At 38.3% G+C, this 12,589-nt stretch overlaps 1 protein-coding gene across 2 annotated transcripts in view; it reads right to left on the bottom strand.

The window, feature by feature from the left end:
- Positions 1–11,994: 11,994 nt before the first annotated feature.
- The window catches only part of ACYP2 (acylphosphatase 2), a 195,823-nt gene continuing 195,228 nt past the window's right edge, over positions 11,995–12,589 (bottom strand). Inside the window, exon 4 of one of the 2 annotated variants that reach the window (XM_003830833.7) lies at positions 11,995–12,450. In XM_003830833.7, the coding sequence (XP_003830881.3) occupies positions 12,336–12,450 (115 nt within the window). In that variant the 3' untranslated portion in view covers positions 11,995–12,335. The remainder of the gene's footprint in view (positions 12,451–12,589) is intronic. The other variant, XM_055107941.2, reaches the window with a different exon arrangement.

A 12,589-nucleotide genomic window follows, 5' to 3' on the forward strand; every position in this document is an offset into this window, starting at 1 on the left:
TTCCCACCATCAGTCTATAGCTGTGCTTTCTTATATTGTAGTCACTAGCCACATGCAACTATTTATGTTTAAATTAATTAAAATTAAATACAACGAAAAATTTCGGTCACATTTCAAGGGCTTAATAGCCACCTGTGCCTAGTGGCAATGGTATTAGCCCAAATATAAAACATTTTTTATTATTACAGAAAGCTCTATTGGTAGAGCTATTTAGAGGTATACTTATACCTAGACTATATCCATATGAAACATAATTCTCTGTACATATATGGAATTCTTTCTATATATTCTATATCCTATGTAATATACATTTTTATGCATATATGTAACACTACATGTACACACAAAACTATATGCAAAAAGCTGCAGAGAGTAAAACTATATACAGTTTCCATGAAGACTCACATATACACACTTTTGTTTTCTGCTTTTTCTCAAAATACTCAGGCTTTATAATACCAGATTTTGGTTTGCCAAAAATGTCTTCATTCTTTTTTTCTCTCTCATTTTAAAAAGACAGTTCTGGTTGATAGTTACTCTATATTAAGACCTTGAAGATATTATTCCACTTTTTTCTGGCTTCCATTGTTGCTGTTGAACAGTCAGCTATAAAACCAATTGCTGTTTGGTGATCTATCTTTTCTCTCTGGCTGCTTTTAAATATTTCATCTTTGTTATTTAAACTCTACAATTTTATTATAACATGTTCATGAATTTTAAAAGTGTTGTCTTGGAATATGTTGTGCTCTCTGTGTAGACTCTAGTTTTTTGGGTCAGTTTTGCAGAATTTTCTGTCATCACCATGATTACTTATCCTCTTTCTTCCCTTTAATTCTTAGAATTTGATAAGACATTTTTAAGACTTTTCCTTCTATCTTCTGTGTCTCTACTTTCTTTCAATGTTTCAGTGTTTATATAGTATTTTGGCAATTTTCATAAATTTGTTTTCAGCTCACTAATATTCTCTTTGGCTGTATCTAATCTACTGTTTAACATGATGTCTAAGTTTATAACTTTAGCATTTATGTTTTTTGAAACATTTAAAAAATTTTATTTGGTTCTTTTTCAAATCTGCCTGACCACTTCAAAAAAAAATCAAACATTATCGAGGTAGAATTCACATACAATAAAACGTACCTATTTTAAGATTATAAGTTAATGAATTTTGACAAATATATATGTGTATCCACACAAACTCACACACCTACCTGTGTAAACTTCACCTAAATCCAGATATAGAACATAGCTTTTTTAAAAGTCATTGCTCTAAGGCTTACAATGTGGAAATTTAACTTATAGTCTACCTTCAAATTATACTACTTTATGTATAGTGCAAGACCCTTACCACAGAATACTTACATTTCTCCCTCGTATCATTTGCAGTATTATTGTCATACATACTGCTTTTGTATGTATTGTAAGCCCATCAATAAATGGCTGTTATTTTTGTTGTGAGTAGTCTACTGTCTTAAATTTTCTTTAATGAGAAGAAAATGCCTTCTTAATTTATTCCCATATGTACCCTTTCTAGTACTCTTTATTTCTTTATGTAAATCTGAGTTTCCATCTGGTGTCATTTCCCCTCAATTGAAAGAACTTCATATAACATTTCTTGTGCAGCTCTGCTGACAATTTTTTCCAAATTTGGTTTATCTGATAAAGTTTAAATTTTGTCTTCATTTTCATATCTCAATGGATATAGAATTCTACATTGCCAGTTTTCAGTTTTTTCATTCAGAAATTTAATACTAGATACTTTTAATATTCTTTAGAATCCAGATTTTAAAAAAATCTTTCTGTAAAGAATGTTGTGCTTTGTTTTGGCCAGCAGTTACCGATTAATCAGTTTGATACCTTAAAGTGCTATTTTTCATCTTTCCTAGGGTGGATCTAGAATGGTCACTGAGCACTATCTACTTCTGGCTTGAACTTCTCTTAGCTCCATGTTAGCTGTGAGATTTTCTTCTTTTTACAGTTCTCCAGGCATTCTTTGCACAACTTTGTGGAATTTCAGTCTACATACGCATGGCTAATACGCAGGAAAGACTCAAGAGAACCCCTGTGCATATTTCTGAAGCTTTTATTTTTCTGTGTAGCTTCTTTCCTTCCGGCATTCTAACCGGCAATTTTCAGCTGCCATTGTCTCTTTAAACACCATTTTCTGTCTCTTCAGCAACATCTCCAGGCACTGTTTGGATTCTCCTTTCTTGCTCCTGCAGTTTGGAGGCACTGTTTTAATTCTCCTTTCCTGCTCCTGCCATTTGGAAATTGCCTGCATCCAGAAAACTAGGGCAATTGTAGGGCTCTTTATTTTGTTTCCCTTTTCTCAAGGACCACAGTCTTGCGCTAGCTGTTGTCCTGTGTCCAAAAACAATTGTTCCATGTATTTTGTTCAACATTCTAGTTATTTACCATAGAAGATTAAGTCCAGGGTTTGTCGCTATATTATGGATGATAGTCATTTTTGTCACTTTCAAATCTGTTTATTGTAATCAGCATATGCTTGGATTATGTGAGGAATTATTATAGGATAACTTTAACCATTGCTAATTTATCATGAATATGGGGTCTGACTTCTGTCATCTTAGCTTAAGCTCTTGGAGGAATATTTCTTTTATCTAATTCAACAAATACTAATGATCATTCCCTATGCTCATGCACTGTTACCAGTGTTACAGATGTTGCAAGGTGCACTCTTATAAAAATTTCTGCCGCAGTGTAGCTTACGTTGGAATGAAAGACAAAGAAGTAAAACATATTCATCAGATGGTGATATGTACCATGGAGAAACTAAAGGAGAAAAGTAGATAGGGAGTTTGGGGAGTATATGTTTGACAATTTAAATAGGGTGACCAGGGCAGGACTTGCTGATAAAGTGACATTCACCCAAAGACCAGAAGGAAGTGGAGGAGTGATATCTGTGGATATCTGGGAGAAGAGCATGTAAGTGAGAGAAAAAAATAAGTGGAAAGGCCTAAGAGCAGAGCTTGCTTGAGATGGTCAAGGAAGGACAAGGAGTTCCATGTGGCTGGAGCAGAGTCAGCAAGAGAGAGAGTAGAAGGAGATGGGGCCAAAGACATAAGGGGAGGCCAGATTGTGCATGGCCTGGTAGGCCATTGTAATGATTTTGGCTTTTACTGAGAGTAAAATAGATGGCGTTGAGAAGGTTTTGAGCTGGGGTGTGGCATGATCTGGTTTCTGTTTTAACAGCATCACATGTGTGCTGTGTTGAATAGACGGAAGAAGGGCAGAGGCAGAGGCAAGGGGTTTAGTTAGAAGGCTGTGACAGTAATGATGGTGATGGGGTCAGTGCTGCCACCTTAGAGGTAATCAGAAATGGTTAGAGTCAGCATAACTTTGTATTATAAAAATATTAACATAAAAGAATAGGGAATAGTCTAATGAATCCCCATGTACCCACTTTAGAACATGAGTTGTCAACTCATGTTCAATCTTGTTTCATCTATATCTCCATCTATCTTTCCTCCCGTTCTCCTCCCAACTCTTCCCCCTACCCCACTGGATTACTTTTAAGCAAATCCTGGACGTTTGAAGATAGAGACAACAGGGGCATGAATGCAAGAGAAAGGTAAAGATACCTTCAAAATTTTTGCCTTGAACATCTCAAAAGTTGGGGTGTTTACAATAAACTGAAGTGGAGAAGTCTGTGGGAGGGGCCATCAGCTGAGGGTGGAAGATTGTGGGAGGGTCCGTCAGCTGAGGTGGGAAGATTGTGGGAGGGGCCGTCAGCTGAGGTGGGGGGCAGCAGGAGGGACCATTAGCTGAGGTGGGAAGATTGTAGGAGGGGCCATCAGCTGAGGTGGGGTGTCTGCAGGACGGGCCGTTACTCAGCGAGGTCTGTGGGAGGGGCCATTAGCTCAGGAGGGAAGTGCGGCACAGTTTAGAACATTGAAATTTGAGATGCCTATTAGATGTTCAATTGGAAATGTTGAGTACGGTGTTGGTTAAATGAATCTGGAGTCGAGAGAATAAGCTTAAGTGGTAGAAGTAAAGTTTAGGGTTGTCAACATGCACGTGGTATTTAAAGTTATGAGGTGGATAATATTGCCAAAGGCATGAGTATAGGTGAAGGAGAGAGCATGTCTGGAGCCTCAGCTCTGTGGCTCTCCAACATTACGAAGTTAGAGATGAGGAGAAATCACCAGAAAAGACTAAAAAGATGCGAATACTGAGGAAAGCGGAACCCCAAGAAAGTGTGATGTCCAAGAAGCCAAGTGAAAAAAGTTCTGATAGGTTTAAGTAAGAGGAGGACAGACAACTGGTCAGTGGAGTTAGCAGCCGTGAAATGAAATTATTAGGGAAGAGGAAGCTGGTAGACTGGTGGGTGTGGGAGAGCAAAAGCATGATGGGAAACAGGTTCAAGGAGAATGGAGGAGTTAGAGCACAGCAAGTGTAGACAGCTTTTTTGAGGCTTTCATCTGTAAAAGAAGAAATATGTCGCTGTAGCCAGATGGGCCAAGACACGGAGAAATAATAGCATGTTTGAGGGGAGAGAGGCATTCAGTAGGAAACAAAAACTGATGATGGAGGAGTGATGGGGAGACTGCTGGAGCAGAGTCCTTGAGGTTATGGGATCCAGGCATTGCCTTAATTAGGATCATAAATAATTCATCTATGGTAATAAGATGGTAGAGGAAGAACTGAGGTACAGATGGAGGTAGGTGGGTAGATGCAATGCTCGGTGCTCATGGAAGTTCTTTCGGATGGAAGTAGAAAGTAAGGTCACGTCGAGTCAAGGAGAGGGTATGGAGATTTGAGGAGTGAGGAGCAAGCATGAAATGGCAGTCTAAAAGGGCAGGGAGTGAATGGATTAGAGAAAGTTACTGGGCAGAAGTTAGGTTCCTCTTGAGGTGGAATGCCTAGAGCATTCTTGTTTATACTGTATAATTTAATACTGTACTGTTTACTTTATGGCCATATACTTTATTTTTCTTTTGTTTTGTTTCTTGAGATGAAGTCTTGTTCTGTCACCCAGCCTGGAGTGCAGTGGCACGATCTCAGCTCACTGCAATCTCCACCTCCCAGGTTCAAGCCATTCTCCTGACTTGGCCTCCTGGGTAGCTGGGACTAAAGGCTCCCACCTCCATGCCCAGCTAATTTTTATATTTTTAGTAGAGACGGGGTTTCACCACATTGGCCAGGCTGGTCTTGAACTCCTGACCTCAGGTGAGCCATGCGTCTCAGCCTCCCAAAGTGTTGGGATTCAGGCATAAGCCACTGTGCCCAGCCTTGCGGCCATATACTTTAACTCAAGAAAATTTCTCTTCTGTCATAGCTGGTTTTTCCTTCTGTTTCAGTTATCCTGACTTTTTCCCCAGGAACGTCTATCATTGATTTATTGGTGCTTTAGATATGTACTCTGTCTTCCAAATTATCTTCTCTCACACTTTTATTTCTTGTTCCTTCATCTACTCTCCTGATGAGCTTTTAAAATTTATTCTCGACACCATTGTTTTCTAAGCCTGCCTGATTGTCAAAGTCATTTGGGGCTTTTAAAAAAAAAAAAAAACATTTAGATTTAGAGACAAAAATCGTGGAGGATCCTTATTCATTAGGTCTAGGGTGGGGTTTGGTAAGAAGTATATTTAAAATGCTCCCCAGATAATTCTGAAACCAGCTGGGTTTGGCAGCCACAGCTCTATATACACTAATTCAATTTATCAGTTGCTAATTCCAGAATGGGTTGTGATTCTGTTCTCTTTAGTATTTTCCACAGTTTGTCTTTAAGTGTGTGTGTGTGTTGCCTGTTCTTCAGACTATGATCTTTACATCTCAGCTAATATTCCTTCATCTTTATATTTTATTTTAACCTGCACGTTTTCTTCCTAAAGGCTGCCTTCTCTTGTTTCACAGAGATCAACTTTTATTGTATGCATTTCAGGATATACAATGGACATCAGCAGGTGTTTCCTGAAATATTTTTTGTGTAGTAATTTTTAGAGGTATGTACTTCCTCTGATTTTAAAACATAATGCACCCTTTTCCTTGGGCTGTATAGTGCTTTTTGTGAATTGCAAGGCTGGCTTTTGTTTCCTGTTTCTTCATCTTTTAATGAGGAGACTGGTAATACACTGACATTTGCCAATAGAGAGTATTCCTCAGGTCTAACACCTTAGAATGGTCTATCTACTGTAATCCAGTGTTTAGGGTTTTTTTTTTTTTTTTTTTTTTTGCTATGAGATTTCTAGGAGCCTTAACATTTGTTTAAAAAAAACTATGAAATACACATACAAAAAATGTATAAAATATTTTGTAGAGTTTAAATAATTATAAAGTGAACCCCTATGGAGCTACCATTCAAGTGGAGAAAAGTAAGACCACCAGCTAGTTGAGGAAGCCTTCATGTACCTGTCCTGGAACACAACCCCTTTCCCCTAACCCAGAATAACCATTATCCTTGTTTTGTGATAATCACCCCCTTGCTTTTGTTTATAGTTCTGTTATTGCTGTTAGCATCTCTCAATGCAATTTCTAGCATGCTCTGCCACTGAGGCTCTTTTCTTTGCCTCCAGTTCCATGCTTTGAAAAAAGGGACTACCCGCTATGCCAGTACCTGTGACCTTCTCATTCCTATGTGCTGTGACTTATGAGTCATGTTAGCCCACTCAGTGGAGAAGGAGGGGTAGTTGGGATGTGGGAAAAGAGAGAATGGTTGATTCTTCTTTTGCTGCCTCAGAAAATCATCCCTGAGGAGTAAAATGATTTCTGCTCCATTTTTTTTTTCTGGTTGATGTAATATTACACAGTGTCTGCTCACTTTGTCAGTGTCCTGGTTAACCATTGCAGGCACATTTTTAATGCAGACTAATCTGCACTGAATTTGGTAGAAATTCTGCCTTGATGTTAACAAATGATGAAATGACTATGATTCTTGCTCTTTATAATTGTTTTGAAATAACACTAAATTTTCAATACAATAAATCTGCACCTTCTCATTTTCTCTAGGTGTCTTCTAATTTTTGTAGAAAATGAGAATGAGAGAGAAAAAGCTGTACTACAGGCTTGTATTCACTGCTACTTGCAAAGTCCATTTTGCCAACATGGAAAATAAAACTAATAAAAGAAAAATGTAGTTTGAGGATGAAAGAAGGACCTTGAACATCCAACCAAAAATGTATACTGATATTTCCAGCAGAGAATAAAGCATAAGTCAGGCTCTCTAAAAGGCAAATAAAAAACACCCTATTTCTATAGAAAAACTAGCTAAAGAGATCACACAGTGACTAGAATTTTTAATTCTAAAATTTAAAATTTTTTCAGATGTCAGTTTTATTCAAAACCATTTGAACCAGTTAAGAAAAAGAAAAGTAGTTCTTATGTATGATTCTAAATGTTAGGTTAAGATCTCCAAGACATGCTTATAAAAACACTTTTTAATTAACCCACAAATTATATATGTGTATTTCCTCTTGCACTTTTTAAAATCACAGTAAGATAAGAATAGGAATGAAAGACAGCAGAAAATTAATTTCAGAAATATTTTAGCTGACAGGGCATGGCAGCTCATACCTATAATCCCAGCACTTTGGGAAGCCAAGACAGGAGAATTGCTTGAGGCCAGGAGTTTGAGACCAGCCTGGGCAACATAGCAAGACACTGTCTCTACAAAAAAACTTAAAAAGAAGTAGGCTGGATTACTGGTGGCACCTGTAGTCCCAGCTACTCAGGAGGCTTAGGCAGGAGGGCTATTTGAGCCCAGGAAGTTGAGGCTGCAGTGAGCCCTTACTATGTCACTGTACTCCAGCTTGGGTGACAGACAAAAAACAAAACAAAACAGATTTTAACCACCTTAGCCACCGTGGACCTTTATGGAAGCCATTATGAAGAAGAATTTTTTTCCAATAGTACTTTTCATGAATTATGCATGTTTTCAACAGAAATAGCTTAAGGTTAAGTATACATACCACATGGGCTTGACAGAAGTAATCAAGAGAATAGGAACTGCATTTGAGTTTAGCATTTATAGACATTTAGAAAAGAAGACCCTAGATCTAAATTCAGTGTCTTTGTGTTTTTTTTTTTTATTTCTTTGAGGCAGAATTCTTCTCCAAAGATGTCTTATGGACAATCCTAATGTATGGAAGAGATGGGGGTGGAGCTGCTCTGATTAGAGCAGGGATCAGGGCCCTGGGCCAAGGTCAAATTGCCTCTCTTTCTGACTGCCTTTCTGTAGCCCTCCTGGTACCACCCCCTGGGAGTCCTGTGGCTCAGTGGAATCCTGTACAAAATCCTGATTTAGTCTAACTTCTTGACTTTGCAGTTGAGGAAACTGAGACACACAGGTAATCGGTGGATGGCCTGGGCCAGAATGCAGGTCTTCTCCTTCCTAGAGCAGAGCATTGTCTACTATACCATGCTGCCTGTTTTCAGCTCCTGAAATTAGTTCCAGACATTAAAATGTTTCCTTTTAACCAAATAGAGAACATTTTTTTATCAACAGAAACCAAGGAGAGTTACTGTATAAATACATTTGTGGCCTGTATACTTTCAAATACAAGCTAATTTTTTGAAGTGAATTCTGTTTTTCTGTTGTCCCTAATTATGAGTTTACTGATATATGCTTTTGAAAAATTCCTTCAGTAGACAAAGTTAAAAATACTTAGTCATAAAAAATAGTGACCAGCTTGCAGCAAAGTCAAACTAACCGATACTGCTGCCTGTCTCCACCCACTGCCTGTTCGTGCCTTCTTCAGTGTTTTCTGCCCTTCTACCGTGAGGTGCTATGCCGCATTCTTCAGGCGTGAGGGTACTCTCTGAACTTAAAGATTCCCACTACCAGATGAAACTTGCATTGCTTCTCCTCAACCTGAGAGGCCCACACCCTTCCTCAGATAAAAATCTCACTTCTCTCCTACACCCCTGTCGTTCCTCCTACACCCCCGTTGTTCCTATGTGCCCCACCAGTAAATAGTCTTTTTTTTTTTTTTTTTTCACATTCTCTCCAGCCAAGGAGATTCTACTGAACTTCTTGAGTTTAAAAAATCAGCATGTTGGCCAGGCGCAGTGGCTCACGCCTGTAATCCCAGCACTTTGGGAGACCGAGGTGGGTGGATCACGAGGTCAAGAGATCGAGACCATCCTGGCCAACATGGTGAAACCTCATCTCTACTAAAAATAGAAAAATTGGCTGGGCATGATGGTGCGCATAGTCCCAGCTACTTGGGAGACTGAGGCAGGAGAAGCGCTTGAACCCGGGAGTTGGAGGTTGCAGTGAGCCGAGATCACACCACTGCACCCCAGCCTGGCAACAGAGCGAGACTGTCTCAAAAAAAAAAAAAAAAAAAAAAAGGCCGGGCACAGTAGTGGCTCACTGAGCGCCTGTAATCCCAGCACTTTGGAAGGCTGAGGCAGGGGGATCGCTTAAGTCTAGGAGTTTGAGACCAGCCTGGGCAACATAGTGAGACCTCGTCTCTACAAAAAATATTAGCCAGTGTGGTGGCATGCACCTGTAGTCCTAGCTTCTTGGGAGGCAGAGGTGGGAGGATCACTTGAGTCCAGGAAGTTGAGGCTGCAGTGAACAAATATCATGCCACTGCACTCCAGCCTGGGCAACAGAGCAAGACCCTGTCTCAAAAACAAAAAGATAGATATTTTTGTATAAGTGTGAAAAATAATATGATTTTAGAAATCACACTTCTCCCCTAATTCTGATATGTCGCATCTTGAGGGGAACAGCATGGGCACATGGAGTGTTGAGATCGCAGGTTGATAGTCACTGAAATGTAGGTATCCAGTTTTTGCTTAATTTTTTCTTGGTTTCTAAAATGTCTAATTCTGATACAAATAAATGTATCAACATTTGTTACCTAAAATGTATGTAAATTAAAAATTCACTGTGTAAGTTCAATATGAAATTTGACAAGTTTACCGTTGAGATGTGTTACCTGGTCCCCATAACATATTTTTATATTGCTTTATCCTGATTTCTCTTGCTTTCTACCCACTCCTGAACACCTATTTTTCAATCATTATCTACATTTTTCATCAAGTAATAGAATTTAGTTATGTACTAATCATTAAGTAATCTTGACTAGTGTGATTCACTTTGTGCAGTTAGAAGATTGTTCTAGTGAAGTGTGATTTTCTTACGAAGAAAGCTGGGAAGGGAGCTACCAAAGGATATCAGGATAATAAGAAGTAACATATTGGTGTCACTTCTGAGATCATACATTTTTTTCAGTCACTTAGCCTTTCTATGTGTGGAGAGATAGAGGTTTTGTTTTCAAACTTGTGGGTGAAAAAAATGTCTATTTTATTTTCTCCAAATCAAAGCGAGCCTGCTTCAAGCCTCATCCTGTCTGGAGGTGGATATCTTAGTCATCCCTGGTGCTTTGTTCCCTCTCTCAGAAGGAGCATGCAAAGGGTTATATGCAGAGAAAACATTAAGGAAATACCTCTCGGTGTCCAGTGCATACCAGTTGCTATGATCACTGTTCAAACCACCATGGTCCCTTGTAACCACCCTGGCGTTTGTAGGATGCTTTGAAGCATTTTTGGGGACAGGAATCCTGCTAATGCTGGAAGCCCCTGGGCCTGGGATCTAGCTTCTCTGGGAACTACAGCTGCTTCCCTTTCAGGTTTAGCTATAGGTAGAGGTGCCACTGGGGAGAAAGGTGCAGGTCTCCATGACTTGGGTAATCCACAGCCTTTGGTTCCTTTCCAAAGTCTTGGATAATCTCCTTGTCTTCTTTGGCTCTCACAACTTCTGCTTCTCTTTTACCCCCTAAAAGCCCAGCATTTGTCTTTCTCCTCAACTCACAGGATAATGCCCTCTTTAAAATGAAATTTTGGAAGAAAGGTTGTCTTCAGGGGGATCTGGCACCCAAAGCTTCCCCTGAAATAAGGGAACACAAAGACTTGTCAACCTTTCTTGAATCAGGAGTGCGGAAACAGAAGGAGAGCAAAATCCAAAAGAATATCTCAATAGATTCTCCTGCGTGACATTTGAAACATGTAATACTTAACATGATGATGGTATTAGAATAATAGGAAAGTTCTTTAGTCCTTTGTTTATTTGGAAAGTCATTCCCTAATGTGTTGTTTTATATACATTTGGTAACAATATTATCATCAAGGAGTTAACCTTTCCAATGAACAAACTCACCCCCGCCCCCTTCCTATCTCCTCATTTCTTATCTTGCAGGAGGTAGAAGAGAAAGCGGCCTGCATTCGTTCTCCAGGCCACGGAGGATAGCAATAGAGATTTGTTCCTTAGATAGAATAGTAGTTTTCAAAGTGTACTAGCAAGGTATTTGAAACTGTCCAAGTAGAGAAAGGGACACCAAGTATGCAAGGCTCTGGGGACGCCCATCTCCACTTTATTTTCACCAGCTGTGCTTTGTTTTTGCTTTTTTAAAAAACTTACGTATTCAATTCTATATAAAATTTTGGTTTAAGGAAGGATTCCATTGCTATAAAAAGTTTGAAAATCATGGAATATGTTCAAGTATATGCCTACAACACTTGAAATTCTCCAGTGTTTTTCATTAAAGGTCTTCCTTTTTTAATATTATCATTTTATGCTATAGAAAAAACCTTCCCCTTTAAATTCTCCATTGCTTTATCAGTTACATGTGAAGCTTCCCAAGTGATAGGCCAAGTTTAGGGGACAGTATTGTATGGATTCATTTAGACTCTCGGTTTCTTTTCTGGTTAATAGGACATCTATTGTGGGTGGTGGTTGAAAATCTTGCTGCTTGCTATACTGAAATTGCGAGTTCTTGTTAGCCACCATCATTCAGCCTGAATGTTCACTGCACACAACAATATAGAAGGCATTAAGTAGCTCCAACCAAATAATGTTCACATTAACCAGAATTTTAAAACTCTTTGTTGATAATATTTTATGGTTATATTGATCATCACGTTTATTTCTAATCACTGGTTCTTTTTGAAGAGTTTAATAACAAATAACTGTAGTAACAAATTATTCAGAGGATTTTATAATTCAACACAGACAACAGTATGTGAAAATAATTTTTAAATGGTTAACTTTATTTGATGTCTCGCCAAATAACATATATATGCTGTAATGTTCATTGAAATTAAAGATTCCGTGAGACAAGTTTAAATTAAATGTTCACACTAAATATTTTGTAATGACATTTTAATCTTAGAATACTATATTTTTGCTTGTTGAAAACATAGTTGAGTAAAATTATTTCAGTGTCAGACATTTTTAGTAACAGGTACAGTCGCTTACTTTCAGAACTGAAAGTTCCTTTTCACCCTACTCTGCTACTATTATTCTAGTATACATAGTCTTAAGAACATACAGTATCTGTTGTTCAGTGTGTTACAATTTTTCTCTTCTATTAGTATCTAATACTAAAATTAGAGTATTCAAGCTTAGAGATGGTTTTTTCATTAGAAAAGTTTGTGCGGTCAATGCGAGAACTAGGGCTTCCAACCTTGCTCAGCCAGGACTTCCTATAAAAAAAAGATAAATAAATAAAATTAGCATACAAAGTATACATGGATCAGCTAAAATGAGCCCACAGTAGGTATTAATGGGAGTTTACCTTTACTAAGTAATTTTTTGCATATATGTGATATTTAAATTTGTTTA

The sequence above is a fragment of the Pan paniscus genome, chromosome 12 (assembly GCF_029289425.2).
Source record: "Pan paniscus chromosome 12, NHGRI_mPanPan1-v2.0_pri, whole genome shotgun sequence".
In the NCBI taxonomy this organism is placed as follows: Eukaryota; Metazoa; Chordata; class Mammalia; order Primates; family Hominidae; genus Pan; species Pan paniscus.